General features: G+C 46.4%; 1 protein-coding gene across 1 annotated transcript in view; it reads right to left on the reverse strand.

Moving 5' to 3' along the window:
* Nucleotides 1–12,514, reverse strand: part of large1 (LARGE xylosyl- and glucuronyltransferase 1) — a 75,343-nt gene that overhangs the window by 31,437 nt on the left and 31,392 nt on the right. Inside the window, exons 5-9 of the mRNA XM_079263509.1 lie at nucleotides 6,806–6,929; nucleotides 6,498–6,669; nucleotides 2,254–2,358; nucleotides 1,924–2,036; nucleotides 65–190 (exon numbers count right to left, since the gene is read on the reverse strand). Of these exons, the coding sequence (XP_079119635.1) occupies nucleotides 65–190; nucleotides 1,924–2,036; nucleotides 2,254–2,358; nucleotides 6,498–6,669; nucleotides 6,806–6,929 (640 nt within the window). The remainder of the gene's footprint in view (nucleotides 1–64; nucleotides 191–1,923; nucleotides 2,037–2,253; nucleotides 2,359–6,497; nucleotides 6,670–6,805; nucleotides 6,930–12,514) is intronic.

Consider the following 12,514-nt stretch of genomic DNA (forward strand, 5'->3'; position numbering starts at 1 on the left):
GACCGGGTCAGGACCGGGTCAGGGGCTGGGTCTACGGCTCGGCCGTGTCTCTGCAGGGTCTCACCTTCAGGTCCGACACGTCCTTGTAGCACTTCTCGGAGCGGGTGTGGTCTGACAGCTGGACGTTCCAGAAGCAGGGCAGCTGGTGAACCAGGAACGGGTTCTGCTTGATCACAGCGTTGAAGATGTCCTGGAGACACAACACACACATGCAGGTCTGACTCCGAACCAGCGGTGACCTCTGACCTGGTCCAGACGACAGAAGCCGGCTTCATGGCGAGGTCGCCTAGCAACAGACGGGTTTTAACTGAATCCTCTGCTGTGAGCGATGATCTCTGCATCCGGATCTTAACCCAGGAGCTTTTAACCCTTAAAGCTCCACCAGATCTCCAGCACCGCCAGACACCTGTGCACGTTGCCCATGAGCCGGATTCAGGTGCTGCAGCAGGAAACATCCTAAATCTGCAGGACAGCGGGTCTCGGGGACCAGCTTTGGACACTCCTGACCAGCATCACCACCAGGAAACACGATGTTTCCATGGTGACTGAGATTAAAAGGTTCCGCGCCAACCAGGCTGGGTCAGATCATCCTTTTCTTCCCTCCGATGTGTCAGTGGAACCCTCCGGCCTCCATAAAACCTCTCCGTCCTGCTGACGAGGTCTGCAGACGGGAAGAATCACTTCGTCTTCCAAACTGCACTCCTTACGGGACTTTACGTCATCAGGTTTTAATTAAAGGCTCATAAAAGCGCCGCTGGTCCAGATGAGCTCTAAACGGGTCAGAGAGTCAGGATCGCTTCCACTGCGAGGTGTCAGCCTGCCTCAACAACACGCCGCCGCTCAGACCGCAGCGACACGGCGAGGTGTCAGCCTGCCTCAACAACACGCCGCCGCTCAGACCGCAGCGACACGGCGAGGTGTCAGCCTGCCTCAACAACACGCCGCCGCTCAGACCGCAGCGACACGGCGAGGTGTCAGCCTGCCTCAACAACACGCCGCCGCTCAGACCGCAGCGACACGGCGAGGTGTCAGCCTGCCTCAACAACACGCCGCCGCTCAGACCGCAGCGACACGGCGAGCGGTCTGGACATTAAAGCAGAAAATATGTAGACAAATAAATAAAAATAGAGATAAAATCAAACTAAATAAAACATTTTTTCATCATTTATGTATTTTTCAGTCATAAATATATTTATTTTCTTTTTATATTTGAACTCTTCATGTTTTTCTAAATGTGATTTTTTATTTTCACTTTATTTTTATTCATCTATTTTTCTCTGTTCTTTGTTTTATTTCCACATTCCCGCTCGGTTTTGTTCTTTTCCTCTTTCCTTTTCCATCATTCCCAGCTGGTCCGAGCCAAAGGGATTACAGCACGTGTAGATGGTGTATGCCATGCTGGCGAGCTAAACCTCATTAATCTAAAGGGAACGCCGGAACGTCGGAACGCCAGCGCTCCTTTCACCATCTAAGTCGAGCAGAAAGTGACGTGGACTCTTCCAGAACCTGCAGATCTGCCAGCTTCAGTTTGCTTTTATCAGACTTAATTTATGTTTCATTATTATTTTCTTAATATTTTTACTTTATTAATTTTTTTGTATTATTTGTATATTTCCACTTTTATTTATTGTATATATGAACATTCATTTATAACCTTATAATTAGGGCTAATTCAATATTTATCTTTTATTTTTCAATAAATTTTACATTTATTTACATTTTTATTTACTTATTTTTTTAAATGTATTTTCTAGCTTTAATTTCCAGATTTATGGCTTTTATGTCTCTCCTGTCGTTACTTAGAGAACCACCTGGACCTCCTCGCCCTACAGGAGCTCCGCCCACTTTACAAACGCTTGTCAATGTGTGTGTGGGTGTGTGTGTGTGTGTGTGTGTGTGAGTGTGTGTGTGTGTGTGTGTTACCTGGTCGGCCAGGGAGGTGGACAGCATGCCCATTAGTTCCCTCTCTGCAGTCAGCCTCCACATTTGCTCCCATCTGAGCTTCCGGAGCCGATCCAGGAGAAGCAGAATGACTCCTGGAAAGACAGCGGCAGTGATTTAGTAGCAGAGGGAACCGTCTGTCCGCCTGGTGAAGATGATGAAATCCCGTCCGCAGGCTCGGGAACTCAAGATGTTAAAGTTGCCCTGCAAACTGCGGGGACGGCGATGCGGGGACGGCGCTGCGGGGTCTGCGCTGCGGGGACGGCGCCAGCTGGAAACACATGCTAACATGCTAACTGCTCAGAGGCTCACCTGTGTTGAAACCGCGGCCTAGAGCTGGCCAGGGTCGGTGGTTCTTCCACAGGTTCCCCAGGTACCAGTCGCTCTGGTTCTCCACCAGACCCAGAACTTGCTGACCTGAACTCACAAACACAGAGAGAGAGACATCAGCACTTGGATTCAGATCTGAGGAGTTTCCACAAACCAGAACGTGTTCGGGTCTGGAAGTATCTCAGATATGGGATGAGATCCATCAGGCTGGGAGATGGACTGGATGTCGTTCCTCCACGGTGTCCAACGATCAGCCCTACGTGGTTTTGTTCCACTACAGTCAATCAGATAAAAGGAGCCTCATCAGAGGAAATCATTACTTATTACCACCACCAACATGGCCGAACCAACACGGGCTACCTGACTACTGTGGAGGTCAGATGGAGGTCAGGTAGAGGGCAGATGGAGGTCAGGTAGAGGTCAGATGGAGGTCAGGTAGAGGGCAGATGGAGGTCAGGTAGAGGTCAGATGGAGGTCAGGTAGAGGTCAGATGGAGGTCAGGTAGAGGGCAGATGGAGGTCAGGTAGAGGTCAGATGGAGGTCAGGTAGAGGGCAGATGGAGGTCAGGTAGAGGTCAGATGGAGGTCAGGTAGAGGGCAGATGGAGGTCAGGTAGAGGTCAGATGGAGGTCAGGTAGAGGTCAGATGGAGGTCAGGTAGAGGTCAGATGGAGGTCAGGTAGAGGTCAGATGGAGGTCAGGTAGAGGGCAGATGGAGGTCAGGTAGAGGGCAGATGGAGGTCAGGTAGAGGTCAGATGGAGGTCAGGTAGAGGGCAGATGGAGGTCAGGTAGAGGTCAGATGGAGGTCAGGTAGAGGGCAGATGGAGGTCAGGTAGAGGGCAGATGGAGGTCAGGTAGAGGGCAGATGGAGGTCAGGTAGAGGTCAGATGGAGGTCAGGTAGAGGTCAGATGGAGGTCAGGTAGAGGGCAGATGGAGGTCAGGTAGAGGTCAGATGGAGGTCAGGTAGAGGTCAGATGGAGGTCAGGTAGAGGGCAGATGGAGGTCAGGTAGAGGTCAGATGGAGGTCAGGTAGAGGTCAGATGGAGGTCAGGTAGAGGGCAGATGAGGTCAGGTAGAGGTCAGATGGAGGTCAGGTAGAGGTCAGATGGAGGTCAGGTAGAGGTCAGATGGAGGTCAGGTAGAGGGCAGATGGAGGTCAGGTAGAGGGCAGATGGAGGTCAGGTAGAGGTCAGATGGAGGTCAGGTAGAGGTCAGATGGAGGTCAGGTAGAGGTCAGATGGAGGTCAGGTAGAGGTCAGATGGAGGTCAGGTAGAGGGCAGATGGAGGTCAGGTAGAGGGCAGATGGAGGTCAGGTAGAGGGCAGATGGAGGTCAGGTAGAGGGCAGATGGAGGTCAGGTAGAGGTCAGATGGAGGTCAGGTAGAGGGCAGATGGAGGTCAGGTAGAGGGCAGATGGAGGTCAGGTAGAGGGCAGATGGAGGTCAGGTAGAGGGCAGATGGAGGTCAGGTAGAGGGCAGATGGAGGTCAGGTAGAGGGCAGATGGAGGTCAGGTAGAGGTCAGATGGAGGTCAGGTAGAGGTCAGATGGAGGTCAGGTAGAGGGCAGATGGAGGTCAGGTAGAGGTCAGATGGAGGTCAGGTAGAGGGCAGATGGAGGTCAGGTAGAGGGCAGATGGAAGTCAGGTAGAGGTCAGATGGAGGTCAGGTAGAGGGCAGATGGAGGTCAGGTAGAGGTCAGATGGAGGTCAGGTAGAGGGCAGATGGAGGTCAGGTAGAGGTCAGATGGAGGTCAGGTAGAGGGCAGATGGAGGTCAGGTAGAGGTCAGATGGAGGTCAGGTAGAGGTCAGATGGAGGTCAGGTAGAGGGCAGATGGAGGTCAGGTAGAGGGCAGATGGAGGTCAGGTAGAGGGCAGATGGAGGTCAGGTAGAGGTCAGATGGAGGTCAGGTAGAGGGCAGATGGAGGTCAGGTAGAGGTCAGATGGAGGTCAGGTAGAGGGCAGATGGAGGTCAGGTAGAGGTCAGATGGAGGTCAGGTAGAGGGCAGATGGAGGTCAGGTAGAGGGCAGATGGAGGTCAGGTAGAGGGCAGATGGAGGTCAGGTAGAGGGCAGATGGAGGTCAGGTAGAGGACAGATGGAGGTCAGGTAGAGGGCAGATGGAGGTCAGGTAGAGGTCAGATGGAGGTCAGGTAGAGGGCAGATGGAGGTCAGGTAGAGGGCAGATGGAGGTCAGGTAGAGGTCAGATGGAGGTCAGGTAGAGGGCAGATGGAGGTCAGGTAGAGGGCAGATGGAGGTCAGGTAGAGGTTTTAAAACGGGTCAAACGGGAATTCACTCGCTCATAATCTCAGCGTATGTTTTCCTGACATTAAAGTCATCCGGGTGCAAACATGGTCCTGAATGTGAAGCCAGACTCGCTCCCTATAACCTTCTATGAGATCATTTCCTCTGGGAAAATGGTGCAGATGTTCTGAGTCCACACCTGGATCCGCCTGTGATGGGAGGAAACTGAGGAGACGGATCCACAGCTCACAGCTGACGATGCTCAGATAAGCTATGCTAACAGGCTAGCAGGAAAGAAACTTTGCATTAAACGTTAACTAAAGCATCTGTTACATCAGATTCCTTTTCTAGTTTGTTTCCCCTGCAGTGTGCAGTCCGACGACACGTTGATGTAATCAGTGCCTTTCATTGCCTAATACATTGATGTAAAAAATTTGTTTGTCAACGCGTTATGAACGACGTCTGAACACAGTAAGCGTCTGTTGGAAACACAGAAGCTAATAAGGAGATAGTTTGACCACAATGAAAGAAAAACAGTTTTTTTTAGTTAGAAAAGCCGTACGACAGCAGCACCGCGGCCATGTTGGAGCACGTGGAGCATCAGGACGAAGGAGTATTTATCAAAACTTTATTTATTTCAAAAGGTTTTATTAAATTATGACTAACTAGGATTTCCTAAGACTTTGCCAAGCGGCAACCTTTGGTGGTAAACAGTGAAGCCTATGCAGAAGTGCATAAAACTGTAGTTTCCCCTTCATCCACTAGGGGCTCCAAAACAGAGCAAATCCCCATAGACTCCCATGTTAAAAAGACCAACTTCACAGCAGAAATAAACATGTTTACAGCAGAAATAAACATGTTTACAGCAGAAATAAACATGTTTACAGCAGAAATAAACATGTTTACAGGAGAAATAAACATGTTTACAGGAGAAATAAACATGTTTACAGCAGGAATAAACATGTTTACAGCAGAAATAAACATGTTTACAGGAGAAATAAACATGTTTACAGCAGAAATAAACATGTTTACAGCCTGGTACAAAAATCCATTTTAGGTTTAACAGGTCAGGTTTACCTTCATGACAACTGTGGGAGGAGTGAATTTTTTTCTAACTCGCCCGTTTAAAAGTCATTTAATCTCTAAGTTCGGTATATTTAGGGGCGTGTCCTTTTGATTGACAGGTTTTGATCTCCCGCTTCAAGTCAGAAGAACGTTGAACAACTGCGGTTTTTAGCCGGTTAACAACGTGACTTAGCTTTAGCCCGCTTACCTCCGTTAGCTGGTTAGCTCCTGTTATCTCCGGGTTAGCTCGGTTAGCTCTTAGCTACAGAAAGCTCGGAGTTCGCTAGATGTCAATCATCCACCATGACGCTCACAGCCCCCCTCTCAGCTCCACCTCTTTGCCCATATTTGTATTTTCCGGGAGAGACGACGCGCATGCCCCTGCCAAGATGGTGATGGTAGGAACCGCCCACCGAGCTTCAATTCAGGTCTTCAGTTCCGCCCATCTTTTATATACAGTCTATGGTCTTTGCTCATGTTCTTGTCTTGGTGGGAAAGTGTTGCTCTGGCTACATACAACATATCACCTGGTGAAGAAGGTCCAACAACAGCTCTTCTTCCTCAGGAAGCTCAAAAGGAGCCTAGAGCCTTTATAAGTCCTGCTCCTGCCCACTCCCATAGCTCGTCTCAGTTGCTCAGTTAGTCGCTCATATTACTCAGAAGAATAAATAAAAAATATCTCTCCAATAAATCTCTGTTTTAATCTCTGCTGCTCACTGACTCTTCCTGAAGGATTCTGGATGGCTACAAATGAACCAGTTTACATTCATTTATCACTTTTTTCCGATCAATCATTCTCCTACATGTTCCATACTGATATAAGAAACACACAAACAACAAACACAAACATACATGCAGTGCATGTAAAAGTTCATCACAAACATGTTGAAATCCACATGACAGAAGAAGTTGGGTTACCTTTGAACATGTGGAAGACCGCCCAGAGTTCGGCAATGTCGGTGGCAAAAGTGATGTCAGTGTCCAGAACGATGACTCTCTGCAGATCTGAAGGCAGCGTCTTGGTGAGCACCAGCTTCATCAGGCCGTAGATCCCAGAGTAATGTTTGTTAGGTATCCATGAGACCTCAGACTGGTGGAGCACAGCATCAGGATCATTAGTTTACACATAAAGATGCTTCTCAGATCATGAAAGTTGTCAGGAGGAATAAAGCAGAGAGCTATCAGATTAACCACTACAGGTGGTGAGAGAGGAGCCTCTTCCTCACCTTCAGCTCGTCTGCGTCGTAGAAGTCCACCCTGACAGCAGGGACCATCCAAGTATGGAACAGAGAGGACAGGATCTGCTGAGCGATGGAGTCGGTGATGAAATGGAAATGGAGAGGGTTCCGCCTGCAGACACGGAAACAATATCGAAGTTTTTTCTGCTGCAGCTGAAGGAACTGAAGGATGCTGGTCCTGATGTGGGGTTTCCATCGACAACCCCTCAACTCCCTCCCGACCACAGGTCATGTCATCATAGACCAAGCATGGAAACTCCTCTCAACAATGAGCTCCAGCAGCTGGTTTAACTGCATTAGCATGGTGCTCACACAGGGACACAGGGAGCCACTGCAGGCCCTTGAGCAAGGCACTAAACCTCCACAACTGCTCCATGGGTGCTGGAACATGGCATCCAGAACCTCTTCACAACGTATTTTCTTCCCAGTAGTAGATAAACAACATATCAATGATGAAACAGAGACATATTAGATTCATTGCCATGAATCTGATGCAGCAACACGTCTGTAAAAAGTTGTTCCAGGATGATGTTTAGCATCGTTAGCATCTCCTCTTCTTCTAACATCTGGAAACATCTGGGAAGTGAGGAGAGCAGCTGCTGGAGTTTTAGGAGAGGAATGTCGTCCCGTTCTGGTCTGATGCAGGATTCCAGCTGCTCTACTGGACCTTGTTGCTGGATTTCTGCTTCCATGATGCTCCAGATGTTTTGTACTGGTGAAAGGTGTGGACTGCAGGAAAGCAGAAATTCTGGCAAATGTAACATGCAACAAACATTTCTTGTCTATTATAAAATTTATAATAGACAATATCTAAATATCTAAAGTAAATTGTTCATTAACGATTTGCTTCTCACAAACACACTGGAGTGAAGCGAAGGTTTGCACCACTTGAAGATGAAGGTGGTGGACGAGTGTCATGAGGACGTCCGGCGCAGCGGACAAAGTTCCTTTAACAAACGGATCATGTGAGGGTGACTCACCAGAACTAGAAGACCTGCTTCCAGCTGACCATGACCCATTGTGGCAAAGTTTACACACTTCAAACACAAAGAGGTAAAACGCTGCGGTAAAGAGAGAGCAAGACTTCAGTGTCAACAATCCGTCTCCCATGAGTTCCTGGAGCAACACAAGATTTTGTTCCTGATCCAGGAAAGGTTCATGGTGGACAGCTCCATCATCTCAGAGGAATATGCTTTCCATTACTTCCTGGCTCTACCAGATAACAGCTCCTTGATCGCTCCAGCTATTAGTGATCACGCATCAGTTTCAATAAGAACACCACACCGCCATCCAGAAACTGGAGGTTCAATGCAGCGTTCCCCAAAGATATTGACTTTTATTGTTTCTGTAAGAGAATATATTTAAAAAATAACAACCTTCCAGGAACATCGGCGTGTTGCGGGAATCAGGAAAAGCTGTAATGCAAAAAAAAAAAAAACAACCTTTGTATAATCTAATAGGAATAATAAGAGAATCGAATAAGAATGAGAAATTAAAACTCTAGACAATGCCTACGGTGTCTCGTCAGGCGAGGACATTGTGAATAAAATACGGAAGGCCAACATAGAGCGACAGAAAATAGTAGAGAAGAAAACAGTTTCTAGAGAAAAAACATAGCTTGGAAAACTTCAAACATACCAACAGGTGTGGGAGATATTTAGCAAGTAAAAATAAAGAAAAATATACAGTAGCTTCTTTTAAAGACCCATCAGGGAATCTCACCAAGATACATTTATTTCTCATCAAGAAATAAATGTAGTATTTTTTACAAAAACGTTTACACAACACAAACTGATCCACCGGAAAACAATATTGATCAGCGTCTCAGTTGCATCAACCTTCCAAAACTACATCATGAGCAGATTATGGCCTTGGATTCAGTAAGAGAACTCATGAAGTTTTCCAGAGCATGCCCAGCAACAAAGCTCCAGGCCCACATGGTTTTCCTGTGGAATTATATGAAGAATTTTGGGACATATTAACAATATTAACACCCACATTTCATAAAATGACATCAGGAATTAAGGAAAATAATAGATTGCCTCCAAATATGAACTGAGCTAACATCCACAGCCTGTCAAAACCAGGAAAAGTCCTTACACTGCCATCCCGTCGTCGACACATATCACTCATAAATGTTGATCTCCAAGTATTCTGCAAAGTCCTCGCAACATGGTTAGAAAACACAACTCCTTCCATTATACATCATGACCAAACAGGTTTCATAAAGGCAAGACACCCCTCCATTAGCACACCCAGACTCATCCATATTATAGGCTACACTACAGTAGAGTAGCCAATGGGCACTATGGGCACACGCCCATGCCCACTTAGGGCCTACATAGAGGATACACCAGCAGTTTGGACAGTGTCCAGTGTGTTGCTATTGGTACTAGGGCTGGGCGATATGACCTTTTAGTAATATCCCGATATTTTTATGCCATGTCACGTTATACGATATACACTACTCACAAAAAGTTAGGGATATTTGGCTTTCAGGTGAAATTTATGGAAAATGCAATATGTTCATGCTACAGTGATATAATATCATAAAAGTAAGACATTGAAGTAGAAGGATGCACGACTGATTTCCTCATCTCAAAAAATTCATTCAACACAAAAGGTAACAACAATGGTAGTTACACCACAACAAGAAATGTGAACGTCTCAATATCTGGTCATGTGCCCTTGAGCATCAATTACAGCTTGACAACGACGTCTCATGCTGTTCACAAGGCAACTTATTGCCTGCTGAGGCATGGCATCCCACTCTTCTTGAAGGGCAGCCCTCAGGTCATTGAGGTTCTGGGGTGCAGGGTCTCGAGCCTCTACACGACGGCTCAGCTGATTCCACAGGTTTTCAATGGGATTCAGGTCTGGAGAGAGTGCAGGCCGTTCCATTTGAGGTACACCAGTCTCCAACAGCCGTTCCCTGATGATGCGGCCTCGATGAGCAGGAGCATTGTCGTCCATGAAGATGAAATTAGGCCTGTGCTGTTCATGTAGGGGCACAATCACTGGATTAATGATGTTATTCAGGTAGTATGGGCTTGTCACTGTACCATTCACAAAGTGTAGGGCAGTTCTGTACCAAGTGGACACCCCTGCCCACACTGTAACACCGCCACCACCAAAAGCTGGCCTGGTGACAACAGTGGCTGATGCATAGCGCTCTCCCTGACGTCTCCAACATCGTTGCCGGCCATCATTTCTGCTCAGTGTGAATAGACTTTCATCAGAGAACAGCACAACATTTACCAGTTGGACATGTGCATTTAAAAGCTTAGAGAAGATCACATTAAGTTCACCTGTACAGGTTTGAATGCATTTTAGGCTTGTTGTGAAATTTCACCCAAAAGCTGAATATCCCTAACTTTTTGTGAATAGTGTATATCTCGATATTTACCTCAGCCTTGAATGAATGCTTTGGTGCATACAATCACATCAGTAAGATGATTTTGTGTCTCCATTAAAACATAATTGTTCATACTGCATTAAGATATGAGGTTTTAAACATTCATGCCAAAAGGATGAAATTGTAACGAAGCAAACTGATCAAAACCGTATTTATTGAACAGTTAAAGCAGCGGCAGAAACATGTCATTTTAAAACAAAATAAAGTGACTTTGCATGATGTAATAAATGCAACGTATGAAAATAGGTGCTCTAGGGGGACTTTTCAAATGATGAACTATTATAAGGCTTTGCTTTATGGATACGTTTTTGAGTTGTCGTGTATTTTTTAATCGCAGATTTTAGCGTAGAAATCAGTCTTATAATCCAGGCAGAATGTCCTCGTATCGTCTCCAATAAACGGCTTCAGACAGCTTTTAATTCAGGGTTTGATTCCCACTGCTTTCTGTACTTTCTAGAGACATGAGGAGCTAGATAAATATGCTTGTGTCACACACAGTGGATGAGGTGAGTCAGTGACAGAGGCTGTGAATGTAATCAAATAGAATGAATTATTTTTGCGTGACGTGAAAAACGTTGTAATTTACGTCCCACTCTGTAATCCAGAGCGGGATCAGTGGTGGATTTGGCTGTTCATTGTGACTGTAGGTGGAGTCGTGCAGGTGTCCTCTCTGCTCCTCTGACTGGCTGCAGCTGCAGCCGGAGCGACTGAGTGCTTTAGGACGGGGAGAGACTCTCCTTCTGACAATAACTTTACAATATGCGCTTTAAAGTCAGTCGCCAAAACACCAGGAAAGTCTCCAATAACTCCTGTAAAAGCTGCTAGATTTGTCGCTTTTCACAAGAAGTCGCCAGATTTAGTGAGAAAGTGTCTCCACGCTGCCTCTCATGACGTAGCACGTAGCTCACGTTATGTACGTTACGAGGTGCGCTTGTTTTAACTCTCTGTGCAAAGCGGTGCAGAGTCGAGGAGGAGGGAGGAAACCCCGCCCACAGCTAAAAACACCTGCGTGACAACAGGATACTCCAATATGACGAATATAGACATTTTCTATATCGCACAGAGGACTAGCCACGATATATAGAGTATATTTGATATATCGCCCAGCCCTAGTTGGTACCACTGGCTGAGAGATGTTAGAAATGTTGTTTCACAGTGTATCATTCACAATTTTCACAATGTTGTGGTGGGGAAGGGGGCCCCTGAACACTCTGGTCCCAGGGGCCTCTGCACTTCTAATCTGTCCTTACTCTCCACCATTAAAAATTTAGAATTAAAAATGATCTTTTTAAATGCAGAAATAGAGTATTTAAACGATCAAATACAAACTGCATGAAGTCCAGTAAAAATATGATAAATAAACCTGATAAAATATGGTCATGGTTTCTGCTCCGCCCTTATCGAGCTGCATTCGTCCCTGGCCTGATTGCTGATATTCCTCACCTGTTCGGCCCTCTACTTAAACACCAGCTCTAGATCTGCTCAGTGTGAAGTCGTCTGTCTTTTCCACAGCTTTCAAGCCTTGTTCATGTACCTGACTGAGAGAAAACCTGGTCTTGCCCCTGCTTCTCCCCGACCACTGTATTCGCTACGCCATTATTGGTATGAACTGATCACCTGTTGCTGAACCCTGCCTGATTCTGATGCTGACCCTTGCTTGCTCCTTGGATTTCTTCTGCTTGCTCGTGTCTTTTGGTGTGGACCCTGGACTGGTTTTGGAACTTGGGATTCTGGATTGTGAAGATTGTTTTCCCTGCTCTGGAGGACTACTCTGAGGCTGCTTATTTCCCATCTCCTGGTGAACGTTCATTTCTTGGCCTCTCCAGTATAATCTCACCCGTTTTTGGTTCACCTCTGGTTTTGTGTTCCAGACCTCCTGATCAGACTAAGCAGACCACCTTCAACACCATCATTATTTCAATAAATCTGTTTAAACTTCCTTGCTGGCTGAGTTTTGGGTTCTGGCTTCCTAAACTGTAACACATACGGCTCCCACAAGGCTGACATGAGGATGAATGACCAAGCTTCAGTCTACAGAAAGACACCAGACAAGGTTCTCCACTTTCAACTTCACTGTCATTGTTTTTATTGAACCTTTAGCAGCTGCTATCAGGCTAAATAAAGATATCAAAGGCATCCAGGGAAAAAATATAGAACATAGGATAAGCTTCTATGCTGATGATGTTTTACTCTTCCTACAAAACTCACAAACCTCTCTATCCATGGGTGAAAGTAGTTTTAAATTCTTGCTGGTACTACTGCCAAAACCTTTTCTCTCTCAC

Source organism: Telmatherina bonti, assembly GCF_933228915.1.
Source record: "Telmatherina bonti genome assembly, chromosome: 23".
In the NCBI taxonomy this organism is placed as follows: Eukaryota; Metazoa; Chordata; class Actinopteri; order Atheriniformes; family Telmatherinidae; genus Telmatherina; species Telmatherina bonti.